This window comes from Streptopelia decaocto (genome assembly GCF_964273445.1).
Source record: "Streptopelia decaocto genome assembly, chromosome: 4".
In the NCBI taxonomy this organism is placed as follows: domain Eukaryota; kingdom Metazoa; phylum Chordata; class Aves; order Columbiformes; family Columbidae; genus Streptopelia; species Streptopelia decaocto.
The window spans coordinates 58,733,919-58,747,437 of NC_138658.1; the positions used below are offsets into that span (position 1 = coordinate 58,733,919).

General features: G+C 38.2%; 1 protein-coding gene across 4 annotated transcripts in view; it reads left to right on the top strand.

Moving 5' to 3' along the window:
* SEL1L3 (SEL1L family member 3) overlaps positions 1-12,399 on the top strand; it is a 36,729-nt gene extending 24,330 nt beyond the window's left edge. For all 4 annotated transcript variants that reach the window (XM_082051736.1, XM_082051739.1, XM_082051737.1 and 1 more), the window contains 9 exons: positions 1,492-1,619; positions 2,246-2,329; positions 4,071-4,161; positions 4,268-4,352; positions 6,430-6,539; positions 7,772-7,899; positions 9,549-9,651; positions 9,747-9,819; positions 11,128-12,399. In XM_082051736.1, the coding sequence (XP_081907862.1) occupies positions 1,492-1,619; positions 2,246-2,329; positions 4,071-4,161; positions 4,268-4,352; positions 6,430-6,539; positions 7,772-7,899; positions 9,549-9,651; positions 9,747-9,819; positions 11,128-11,294 (969 nt within the window). In that variant the 3' untranslated portion in view covers positions 11,295-12,399. The remainder of the gene's footprint in view (positions 1-1,491; positions 1,620-2,245; positions 2,330-4,070; positions 4,162-4,267; positions 4,353-6,429; positions 6,540-7,771; positions 7,900-9,548; positions 9,652-9,746; positions 9,820-11,127) is intronic.
* The last annotated feature ends 1,120 nt before the right edge of the window (positions 12,400-13,519 follow it).

Genomic DNA, 13,519 nt, shown 5'->3' on the forward strand with positions numbered 1-13,519 from the left:
AAGGGTGTTACTGGGGAATTCAGTTAGATTGCTTACAGAGACATGTTACTCACGTATCTCTGTCATAATTGTGTGCATATGTTTGTGTTCCTTTAATTTAGAAACAAAGCAGGTGCAGGTTTAGCTTCAGGGACTTCCTTTGCTTTCCTCCTTCCAGTGACACCAGCCAGGACATGGTGTACTCTCACGTTGTGTGATTGTTTTGGCTTCTCTCAGTTTTGGATTGGAAAGGATACAGGGAAAGGATGCTTTCCACACCAGACAAAAGCAGCAGAACCTTGTTCCTGAACTTGTAATCAGCTATGCTACATTCACATAGCTTCTGTGAACCTCAGAACTGCAGTAAAACACCTTCAAGCCAGAACTCCATATGTAACTGTTTAACATAGTCCAGATAAACTGCACTATTTTGATTTGTCTTTCTGTGACACAGTCCATTTATTTAATTTTGCATCTGTCAGTAAGAAAAATTATTTTCACTAAATATAAAGGGTCCACTTTGGTTATATTTCTTTTAATTAACTTGGCAAAAAAAATGTTCTGTGTAAGGAGTTCATGGCCGACAGCACCAATAGTGAGGTTGGATGTAATAAATGCAAGCAGACCTTGTGCTTAGAGCTAGAAGATATTTCTGATGTGGCCTTTGAGTTCTGGAATCTGGACATACTCCAGCCAGTGAGCATTTCTGCTGCTGGCAGCAGCAGTGCTGACCAACATGGCCATTTGACAAACATGTTTTCCTTCCCTGTGGACCAAAATACACATTTTGGAGTGGACTGATTATAAGAGTACACCAGGTTTCCATATTCAGCAAAGCTGTGGGAAAGAAGCACTTTGTTATGCCTGTGTTGGATGCTCCAAAGTCCGTGCTCACTTCCAGAAGACATAGATCGACAGTTAAAAATTTTGCAACATAAAAAATTTCAGGCTGTATGCTGCTTTGATTGCCATTACAGATTATTGTTTCTGAGTCACATTGCCGTCCTGCTTCTGCAGCCCTGGCCCTGCCTGCTCAGCCTCTGTTTTGTGGGCAGGTTTCAGAGGCTCGAGCGCTGTGGTTGTGCGAGGCTGGACAGACACGCTGAGTGTCACCGCTGCTCCCAGCCTTCACTTGGGCATCACCAGTGTAGAAGCTCTGTTCTCTGGGGTCCCTTATTAATCTTCCTACTAACAAATAATTAATTTTACTTTTGTCAGTGCACACAAGATTTGTATGCTACCAGGTGTTAGTTCCACAATTAGACACTTTTCTATTTGACATTCAGTGTATTACTAGAATTCAGGTTTTTTAAAACCTCTTTCCAGCCCAAACTATTGAAAAGTGAGAAGAAAGCAATTCAGTTCACCCGAGTACATTAAAAGTAGTTAAACTGGCTTGCCCTCATTAGCCAATTGCCTCTTTTAATTCATCCAATGATGTGAGTGGCAGGAAACAAAACTCAATAAACATTAGTAATGCAGAGTTGCTAATTGTGTCTTGTTTTTTCATAGACAGTTGCTGCTCGCTATTTCTATAAAGCTGCCCAAGGAGGACATGTAGAAGGCACTTTGAGATGTTCTTTGTACTACATCACAGGAAATATGGAAGACTTCCCTAGAGATCCGGAAAAAGCTGTAATGTAAGGAATTAAACCATTTGTTAAAGGAGAATATATTTCCGGTGGGATCATTTCAATTATTGGTGATTTTTTTTAAGTCCATAGTCTAAATGTCTTGTATTTCCTGGTGCTTACCTCTACCGCAGAAGAACCTTTTGTTGAAAAGTTTGATCCATGTGTGAATCTCTGCATTACTTAAATGACATGTAGATTTTGAGAGGTGTTGAGTGCTTTTAGTACTTTTTTTCTGGAACAACGTGGGAGAGTTTGTTTCTAACAAAGCCATGCTTATTTGATTTTCAAGAAATATCAGGCTCCTGATATGGTATAACTGGTATCTTGCATCAGTAAAAAGACAGATAATTAGTTACAGGACTTTTTAACTTATGTTTGTGTTATTAAAAAAAAAGCCAAGGAAAAAACATAGGATGTCTCTGAAATGCTTGTGGAGATGAATGGACAAAATGTTCTCATTCAGTCAACAGTTACAATACTGATGCAGCAATTACTGTGAAATCCCATAGTTTGCCTTATGGATGAAGTCAGAAGGGGATCCTTATCCTTTTGTGTCCTTAGAGTCGATGTGAGTTGGGATAACATTACTGGAACACAACTGTTCATTTTTTATTGTTTGTTTTTTCCTACAGCTGGGCAAAACACATTGCAGAGAGGAACGGCTACTTAGGTCATGTCATCAGAAAAGCTCTCAATGCTTATCTGGAACTTTCATGGTATGTTTGTTTTGTTCTTTTCAAGTTCACTTTCTGTTTCTCATTTAATTAATAGCATGATAAAATAATTAACATTGGGCCATCGCCTGAAAAAAAAACACAAATAGCAGCACCACTGAAATCAGTAGCAAAATGCCCATTGGCATAAAGGGAAGGAAGAGTTGACCCAAATCATAATTCAACAGTTCTGACAGAATCAAGTGAAAAAGAGGGAATCAAGTGAAATAGGGTTGTGTTTGCTGTCTGTGATTTTCATCCTGTAGTACTGTAGTGCGTAATGTGCACTGAATTAATCAGAGGAATGCTTTCACTTTTAATATTCCCTCTATACAAAAACCCTTTGTTTTCTCCTGTATAATTCTACATCATAAAAACTCAGGCTGTTGGATTAGATTTGTTCTTTTTTTTTTTCTATAATTAATATTATCTTTTCTGTAAAGTATAATAGGAGGACACAATATCCAGTGAGCCAACCAGGGGATTTCAAAATAGCCTGCAGGTTAATGCTCCATTTTTCAGTGGCCTGTAGGCATGAGCATCAGATACTGTGCGTGCAAGAGTCAGACTGTCATACGTGATTAAGAAAATGGCTCATTTAGTGCTGCACCCTCCCCCTGCTAGTACTTAATTAGGCTTCGGAGGTCTACAATGAACTGTCAGTGGACTGTTCTGGAGTAACCCGTTCCTAGTAGTAGTTGAATTGCCCTTTGAGACTGAAGGATCAGAAGAACTAACTTCCCAGCTTAGATATCCTGAATTCCCTCTGTGGTGCCAGGTCTCCATTGTCCCAGTTGTTTTTGCAGGACAAGTGCAAGGAAGACTTTGTAATCTTGCAGAAGCAGCTGGGAAACAGGAGGTTACACCTGCTATTTCTGTAAGGGCAACTGTTTCCACAATTTCATTTAAAGTTTCTTTGCTTAAGCACCTGCTTTTGAAGCCAAATGTGTATTTAACCATATTTTCTTTCTGTTGAACCATTGAACCCTCAAACTTGTCATGGTTTTAGCTTTGTGTTGTGGAGAAAAATCACTGGAAGCATGACCCTTTAATAGGAAGCTTTAATAGGAATAAAGTGCACCAAGTGTTTTATCTTGTAATTTTAAAACCAAACGCAAGATTTTCGAGACTTTGAATGCTTAGTCTTCACGATATTGAGTAGGTGAGTGCCAGAGAACATGGAAGAGATGCTCTCCCCTGGAACCACGAGCAGCGCTGTACCACTGTACTGCAATACCAAATCCTATACTTCAAATGCAAAATTAGCTTTTATTATTTGCTTTACAGTCAGCGAGCTGCATGGAGTCCATACAGGGACTGAGACTGTTACTTTATTTGCACATTCAAATATAATAAGAGACAATACCTGTTCCAGAGAGCCCATAGTCTAAAAAGAAAAGGCAAGCAAGTCATAGAAATAAATGGGTAAAGCATACCAAAGAAGTACGCAGATGAATGCTTGACACATACATGCACAGCTAAGTTAATTACGGATTTTTTTGAAGAAGGTAAGAGTCTTTTTAGAGTGTTTTATCTGAAACATTTAAAGACATAATTGGGCTTAATATCAATTCAACTTTATCATCAGTCTTGTGGTTAGAGTAAATGCACACTGGAACTGATCTAGCTTCAATACAAGAGAGAAAAACTCCCTGCAAATTCTTGAGATGCAGCATGGTTGGTTCAACCAAACATTACCGGTAGGTGTAGCTGTTTCTCACTAATTTATTTTATCTAACGTTAGGGATGAAGCTCTGCTGCATTACGTTTTAGCAGCTGAAACTGGGATTGAAGTATCACAGTCAAATTTAGCACACATCTGTGAAGAAAGACCAGTAAGTAAATGTATTCACTGCTCACTATCCTAAAAAGAACACTTCTTAATAATAATGTGATCCTAATCTCTTATTTGTGATAAGAATGGATTTATTTTCTTTCCAGGACCTAGCAAGGAAATACCTAGCAACTGATTGTGTTTGGAGATACTACAATTTCTCTGTTTCTCAAGTCAATGCACCCTCATTTGGTATGCATAAGGAATTCTTTCTGAATTTTAATTTCACTTTTTTTTAAATTTCAAGAACTATGTTTTTTACAAGTTCTGTGTGAGTGAGCAAGGTGAAGGAAGAGTAATCCCTGCTTATCATACATTTCCCTTTTAGAGTTTTGATTGGAATATCAGGGGTAAAAAAGGTATTTTGAGTGTTGTGTTTCAGCACAGCCTTTCTGAGAATTTCCTTTTTATGGCATAAAATAGATAAAATTTGAATAAAATAAAACAATCTAAGGCCTGAGTAGGGGCTAGATTATTTCAGAGCCTGAGCGATTGACTCAAGGTTTAAGAAAAATAGCAGTAAACTTTAGGGGCTCATGCTGTTTAGTTTATCAAAGAGAAAATCCAAAAGCAAATTTACTTCATGTCATAATTGAGTCATGCGAAGCAAATGAGGCTAAAGGATTCCTTATCTAATTTATTATGAGTTCTTCTGTTAGGGTACAGAGTTTTTCAACATTGGCAAAGCTTACTTTGGGGTACTAAAGGATTCTCTGTTTAAAAAAAAAAAGTCTTTCTGGAAGAGAAGGTTTATCTACATATGAGTTACATTCCTCTGGCCTTATATTTTACTACATCTTTGGCTTTAGTTACTAAGTCACTTTGGTGATTTGAAAGAGTTATTCAGTATTTGAAAACATTGATCCAATTGTCTCACAGGAAGGTTTAAGTGCTTTGTAATAGGCACGTGGAAGAGTGGAGTGTAAAAATAATTCAAGCTATTAATTTAAATACACAGCAGTGTAGCAGCTGAATACCACATGGACACAGCCTGAAGCCGCGGGAGCTGGCAAAGCCATCAGCTTTCCTGAGGAGTCTGTAGGTGCCTTAGCAAGGTGCAGTTTCTATGTCGCACATACAAATGTTAGGTTAGAGAAGCTTCTGAAGGTCACACTCATGGCATGAGACTGTGATTCCATTCAAGTAAAGGAGGGAAGACTTGCTGGCTTCAACAGGGAAAGGATTTTATTACTCTTCCTCACATGAGTAGCATAAGGGGAGTTTTGTCTCAGACCCCTCTCTGCTGTAGTGAAGGATCAAATCCCCAGCATAGGGCCAGGAATGGAGTCCAGCCCTGGCAGCAGATGTTCCCAGGGCTACATTACCAGTGCAAGGCAGGGTGAGCTTGAGGCCGCTGCCTGTTGCGGGACTGTTCTCCAGGCCAGGCTGGAATGACACAGCTGGCCTGGTTGAGGGGAAGTCTCTTCTTGGTGATCCCCTGCATCCTTCATGCTCTTCCCCACTGCATCTGTGCCAGCCGCTCCACGTAGTCTTTCTGTCTTTGCTGTTGGGTCAGTGACTGACTTGTTTCCTGGAAGAGCTCAGCTATAGCCCACTGTAAAAACAGGTGGGATATCTAGATAGGTGTCTTAGACACACAAGGTGAGACATAGAAGTGTTTGAAACCGCTTGGGGGAAGGTTAGATAAGTATGGACATCGTGCAGGCATATTCTTGTCTGGATCAGTGCCCACTCTGTTGACACGCTTCATTACTGTGCAATATCAGAGAAAGATGTTTGTAAAATATCTGCTGGGCTTTGCTTCCTTCTAGACCAGGAAAATTGTTTACTTATCATTGTCCCGGGTTGGATTTGAAACTAACTAAATGATCATCAGCAAAGTTCTGTAACTTTTGGAATGGGTTCAGCCAACATAGTGAGAGGTACAGAACAAGCACTTAACTTGATGAGACTTAAAAACAAGCTAAGTAGGCTTGAATAATAAGGCTTCAGGTTGCCCAAAGACAGGTTCAGCAAGTGAAGAAGGAAAACAGTATTAACGTCTCTAAGTCATAGTTTTTGTAAAAGTAGCAACATCATTCACTAAAGTCATTAAAGAGAAACCATAAGAAATTTCATCCAGGATATTTTCAGTAGTCAATCTGATGTAAAGGATCCACAGAGACAACCAGAGAGAGAATACCTTTTTTTTTTTTTTTTTAATATGCTGCTTTAAATAGAGTTACCCTGAACTTCTCCATCACATAATAGTTGGTTAATTCTACCTCTACAAATACTCTAAATGATCTGCTACTGGTTTCTTCCACAGCGTATTTGAAGATGGGTGATTTCTACTACTATGGTTACCAGAACCAGTCTAAAGACCTGGAGCTCTCAATGCGGATGTACGCACAAGCTGCATTAGAGGGAGATTCACAGGTGGGTCTGCAGTTTTAATGTGTTTACAAAAAAACATCAGTGTAGAACAATCTGAAGATTCACATGAGAGTGGTTATTGTGTGTAGCTATATCTGTGCACTGAAGAGACCTGATAGAATAAGTTGTAATTATTTCAAAATACCATGTTTCTGTTTCATTATAACAAAGGTCAACCTACCATAGATGGACAGTTCTAAAATTAGACTTTCACTTTTGAAAGCTAAAGGTGAATGACCTGATTGAGTGCTACCCTACCTTGACACAACTGATTCTGTTGTCACCTCGGTATTTTTGCTCCTGCAAGGGGAAGAAATCCTGCTGAGTTTTATTCCAGTCCTCTCCTCTGCTATTTTAGGAAATAAACAAGAAGACTGATCCATTTCCCTCAGTATATTGAGTGAATCCTAGGGTGAATTTTGTTCACCAACTAAAGCTTCATCTTAAAATGTTTTATAATGTCACATTACCAAAGACGTGCAGTGTTTCAACAATGAGCATCCTGCCCTCAAACCCTCCTGAAGCTTCCTAGGTGCAACGTTTGGTTCTTCTTGTCCTTATGATAACATCCCCAGACAGTATCTTGTATGTGAATTTATTAGAGGTAGCATAGTTGGCTTCTATTTTGAGAATATTGGGACAAAACATTACTGCTAAACTAGCAAAGAAGGGAGTCATGGACAATTACTTACAAGTATGAAAGCCAAACTGATGTGGAATCCTGTAATAAGTCTCCTGTGTATTCATCTTTGTGCCTCTGAAAAGACATAGGAATGCCTAAGACTTTTCAAAACTGTAAGATTAAGGTTTTAAATTGTGTGGAGCAAATTCCTGCTCTCAGTTTCACAATTCACATTGCTATTAATCTAAACAGCAATAGAACAAGAATTCATTTCCTTTTGGTCTATGTTTCCCTAAGAGATAAAAGATTACAGCATGATATGGTGGCTGTGTTTAAAGAGCAACTAAAAAGAAGGCGGCTCACATCTCTTTCCAGGTGGTTTCTGAGAAAGTGGTGTCAGAACAAATAAATATTAATTCCTCTGCATTTTCAGTATTTACCTGGATATATCATTAAGAGAGAAGGTTCTTGTAATTATTCAGTGATCACATTGTACTAAATTAATTTATAGAAGACAGTTATCATTACTTAGATACTTGATGCTTACCTCAGACTGTAAATATGTACATGAAAATTGATTGGTTAAAAAGCATGTACAATTTTTTATTGTTAGGGTTTCTTTAATTTGGCCCTTGTCATAGAGGAAGGCAACTCCATACCTTCCTACATTCTGGATCACTTGGAAATTGATCAGGCATTGCATTCGAGTAATACTTCGCTTCTTCAGGAACTTTATTACAGGTGAGTCTTTTTTCCCCTTAATCAGCATCTTCTGTTTTTCCATGTGAGTAGTGTTTACTCTGGAAAATAGCAACTCCTGTAATTATTAACTTTGTTCGCTTGTAGGATTTAAGGCAGGTTAAGGTCGACATGCTTGAAATGCTTAAACTGCCTAAATATATTTCAGTTTATGCCTGTTTTGAGATACCCCATTATGTGTAGTTACCTGAAATAGCAGGGATCCAGGAGATCTTTTCCAATTCCATTTATTTAAGTTTCTAAGTTAGGCACTGACAATTTGTAAAGTGTCCAAAACAACCTTTTAATGATAAATACAGCATAATTTTAATGTGCAATTTGAAAGTATGTAATTGGGATAATAGCAGTCCCTCCTCTTTATTCTGCAAAGATGTTCCAGCATGTTACTGTCCCCACTGTGCCCCCCATCCTGGCACAGATGTTGTGACACAGAATATTAGATATGGGAGAAGGTCACAGGTCTGCTGTCTGCACTGTTCATGCACACACCACCAGGAGACCTCTGGTTCTGGTGCAGAATTTAGGTTTCCTTCACCTGGGTCAAGCAGCATGTGTTGAAAACACAGTGGGAATGTGAAGCTTACACAATATTTGATGGATTTGTGGAATTTCCTTTTGGGTATTTAAAGAAGGAGGAGTTGATAGGTAATACATGAGGCTGTGAACCAAGAATGTTTGTTTGCTACTGAGTGTTGTATGACCCAAAAAAAATGAAGATGATACCAACATTAAAACCTCATTTGTCAATTCACCAACAAGTGACTGAAATTGTTCTTCACTGCAGTTAGCCTGAATCTGTACCCTAAATTATGTCCACTCCACATGAAATTACCAGTTAGATATATAGGGCTTCTGAACCAGCTGGTCCATCTGGGACTGTGAGCTTAAGTCTGAAGTCTGCCTTCACTTGGACTGAATCTGTCTGTTTTGCAGTGAGAATAACTCCAGACCTGACAGCGCTGCAGGCATTTCCCGTCATCATGTGTTCTTGTCTAGAGGGGCACATACTTACAACTCCCCACCCACCTCCCTGCTCAGCTTGGCAGAAAAGAGTCAGTTGTAGCTTCAACTAGGTACCTGTGACACCCCTGTCTGAACTCCCCTAGTTGGAGAAGTCCTAACCGATGGAACAGCGCAGCAGCTTAGCTCACCCCACAGCAGATACCTCATAGCTAGGCAGCTAAAGCACCCTTTAGGCTCTGACTGCATAATGTAGTACCCCGCTGTCTCTAAAGGCAGTTCAGGCACCAGTCTCCTGCATAGACAACTAGATGTTGCATGTCTAGTCTTGAATCAAGGCCTGCTGCTGTTGACTCACATGAGTTAAAAGAAGTTATCTTGGTTATGACCTTGTACTATGAGTGTTTGACAAGGGCAGCCTGGATACCTAGGCCCATTATTGACTAATAAGAAAATAAAAATATACTCCTAGGGTAAGGTATTCTCTGCCTAAAGGTGTTAATCTGGTATTTCTCTGAATTTTTACTTCACCGTCTGTGACATAGTGATGATAATATCTGCTTGTTTTTCTGGGTTACTGAGGTTTGCTGCAAACCCACTGGAGCTTGCCAGCTGACAGATACCACAAAATTATAGAGGACTAATTAGTTGTTTTAATCTTCTTCTTGTAGGTGCTGGAATAGTAGTAACCAAGAATCAATTAGTCCATGCTCATTAGCATTGCTTTATTTTTACATGAGGGTTTTCTGGAACAATATTTTACAATCTACTCTGGTATGTATCGTTCTTTTGGTGTATGCACAGTTCATTTGGAGCACTACCTTGGCTTTGCACTGCTCTAATACCTGTTTTTAAACTTACTGTCACAGATCTACTTCATGGGAACCTTTCTTTTATCGATTCTGGTTGCATTTGCAGTGCAGTATTTTCAGACTTTTTCTGGTAAGTATTTGTCATAGTAAAACTGAAGAACAGAGTGATCTTTTAATTTGGTAAAAACTTGAGCAGGAATTCTAGATTGGGTAGAGCTACCTCTGAACAGCAATCTGACACACAATTCATTTTTTGATCATTGAAAAGGTGTGGGTGGTATGAGACAGAGGTTTAAACCTGTTCATTTCCAGAGAATTTCTCTCAATAAAGGAGATTCTTAATAAAAACATTAGTTGCAAGAGATTGTGACTGGAAATAAGAGACTATTTTCCATGTCTCAACACGCAGCATTGTTAGACTAATTACACGATTTTGATTTCGTATGTTGTCTCCACAATATGTGATGAGACTTGCATTCTCTGTTTCATAGCACTAGATCTGTCCAGATACAAAGTGGGAGAAAAAGTGAGGTTCAAAGAGCTGGGACATTGGAGTAACTTAGGAGAAGACAGTTCAGCCTCTTCAGACCAGTAACAGAATCAGTAAATATATTTAATCAGCACTTGCAGACTCCTCCTGTCCTAAACTAGAAGGGTTTGCTGTATATTCTGTGCTCTGATAGGACAAAGAGTCTTAAGCGACAGAAAACCAAATGCCAGACTTCAGTGTCTTAAAACCCCCATTATTTTCTCACCATATTTAAGGAGATACCAAACACACAACTAGATTGCTCAGGAAAGGGGAAAATAGACCCTGCAGTCACCTGCAAAAGTAATGAGTCATCATTTAAAAACCATTGCCAGCTTCAGCCGAGTGTTTGACTTTAGATTCTGAGTCAGGATCTTGATCAGGAAGTTGTGAAATTAATATCACCAGTTACAAAAATAATTTATTCCACTAAATAAATTTTCTTATGTTGTAGTTTAACCCCAGTAGGCAGCTTCAGCCTGTGTCAGAAGATACTGTTTTCTGACATATTTCTGTAATAAAATACAGAAAAAATTAATTTCCATGTTGACAACCCAGGAATAGTATTTTAAAAAACCCACATTAAATATAAAAAGACTATTTGAATTTTGTAACTCCAAGATAGCATTTAAGACATGTTGCTGTGAACAATATGCTGACTATGGAAATAATTCTGAAGCTCTGCTTTCCTTTCTTACTAGTTATAATTGATGTAACTTGGGATTGATACTACATATGTACAAAGTATATAGTTAAAGTCACAGGTATTCTTTCAATATTTCATAATTTTTGAGTATTATCTTAATATTGTAATTTTTTATATTGACATAATATTTAAGTATTGATGAATAGACTTCCTAGACACAGTAGGGTCTTTTTCTAATAATTTTTTTCCACATTTTTCCAAAGCCCATAATTCTCCTGGCACAAGATCAGAACCTTCGTTGGATGAGCCTTCTTCCTTGGGGAACAGCAGTGAGGATGCTGCTGGACTCGTACAGCAAGATGAATCTACTTTTTCGAACGATTTAGCACAGCAGGATTCAAACCCACAGAATCCTCATGTTACAAGCTGAAGTCTTTTTCTTAAGGTTGTCATTCCATCAGGAATATGGCGTGTGAACAACTGCAACTGTAGGAAGTGGCAGCCAACCCAATTAGTGGCACTAATAATGCAGTCCAACAGCCAAAATCGTAGGGGAATTCACTGATATAATTTCTCCACCGCAGAGGAAAACCACCTCTACAATATATTTAGCAGTCCAAACAGATAATGCAGATTATCTCACTATACCCAACCCGTGGTCACACTGTGTTTCATTTAAGGACTGGAAGAATACTTGCAAAGTCTTTGTCTAATTGAAGAATGAGCAAACCTCCCACTGGTTTTGATGAAGAGGAAATTTTTCTTAGATATCTAATATCTTACTAAATTATCTTTACTGCATTTCCACTTATTTTACTGATGAAGTTACCAGAGTTTTCCAAGTTAGAAGCATGGAACTGATACGAAAGTGAAACCCAGTCGCCAGCACTTTCCAGGTTCCATGACACACCCACCAGGACTTCAGTATGTGCAGTGATAACAATACTTTTTTTGGCATTTTAAATTCCATCATAACTCCTTGATGTGAAAATAGTTTTGTTTTGAAAGAAAAACACCAGAAAGATTTGTACTATGATTATAACACAGTAGTTCTGATAGCAAACCCTTCAAAAATGTCAAATTCCCAGGGGGACACAACAGTTAATGTTTCCCTTTCTGCCAAAGAAAGTAGCTTCCCTAATGAATAAGTTAAAAAAAATAAGTGTGAACAGGCTATACAAAGTGAATGGACAATTTATTTTTGGATTCTTATATAGATAACATTGGAAAGGATCTATTTTATTTTCTACAGTAACTCCTAAAGACACCTATTTAAATGACAGTTTATTTGGTAAATGTTAGGTGGGATATAGAGATAACATGTCTGGATTGCAGATGCCTTCTGTCTGATTTAAAGGTGTCCATTAAGTGGCTCTAGGCAAGGTCTGACCTTTAGAGCAGGTGTGCATGCACCTCAGCGAAGTGATTAGATGACAGACTACAAATTGGATCAATCTATGCATTAATGATGGTTAAATCCACTCTCCTTGCACTACATTATTTACTCTTGTAAATAAAAATATTTTTCTAATTCAGCCCGTACATGAAGTATTTTTTTAAAATCATGTCAGATGAAATTCTCTTATCAAAATATAATGCTGTTACAAGTTCTCAATAATATTAAAGTGTCTATTTTCTTAGCTTCAGATCAGACAAAAACCTTTGCTTTCTTTGAGGAGTACAGCATTCTCACAGCAGATCTGAAAGAAGTTGTTTTTCAATCAAGACATGGGATTTTTCGGTATGAAACAAATTAATTAAAAGGAGAAAAAAGCCTTCAAGAGAGATTGTATACAAACATTGCTATGTATATATAACATACCACCGGGGTATGTTTCTCTTAGAGAAAACAGAAGATGCAAAAGTGTTTAGAGAAGAGTTGATACTTTGAAACAGCAGTTCCACTTAGGAAGGGGGGGAAAAAAATCCAGATGTTGAATCCTTTTCTTTTCTCTCCTCACTGCACGTGTAACAGAAAGTGAATTAAATGTGCCACATTACTTTTTTTCATTTATTTGAGCAAGAACAATGCAAATGGAGCACTTTTTGTTCTTAGTACAGTTGTATATAGAGGCCATGTAACGCAGTTTGTTGTGCTTTTTATACATAGCTTGGTATTCCTTTCTACTAAGTATTTTGAAGTGTTCACTTTTACCTCCTAAACAGCTGCCAACTTGCAGCGTTTATATGCTTTGCTTTTGGTATCCATTGCAAACGGACCACCAGCATTTTTTGAGTCTGTGTTGAGTTGCAAAACCTTTTGTGGCTCAATTTGATTATATCAAATTCCTTAACACAAATGTATGGATATTTTAAGAATCCTCTCAGCATTACCATTATCACTTAATAAAAGAAAACAGTGCAACGAAACACAGGCACAATGTTAGGCACAAAATTACACGTTCAGTTAGAATGCTCACAAAAACCCTAACACATGGCAAATCTTGCTTGTAGTGAGCTACACACCAGATGGATTTTACTACATATGTCATGTGTACATAAGTGACAGTTTCTACACAGAGTGCTGCTTTTTTTGAGCCCCTAGCAAAATATGAATCCCAGGGAAGGCTGGTGGTGGTGACACGATTACAACCCATGTGTTAACATTCTGGGGTTCTCAGGGCAGCAGTGGTTTAGGTTGTGTACAGATGGGTC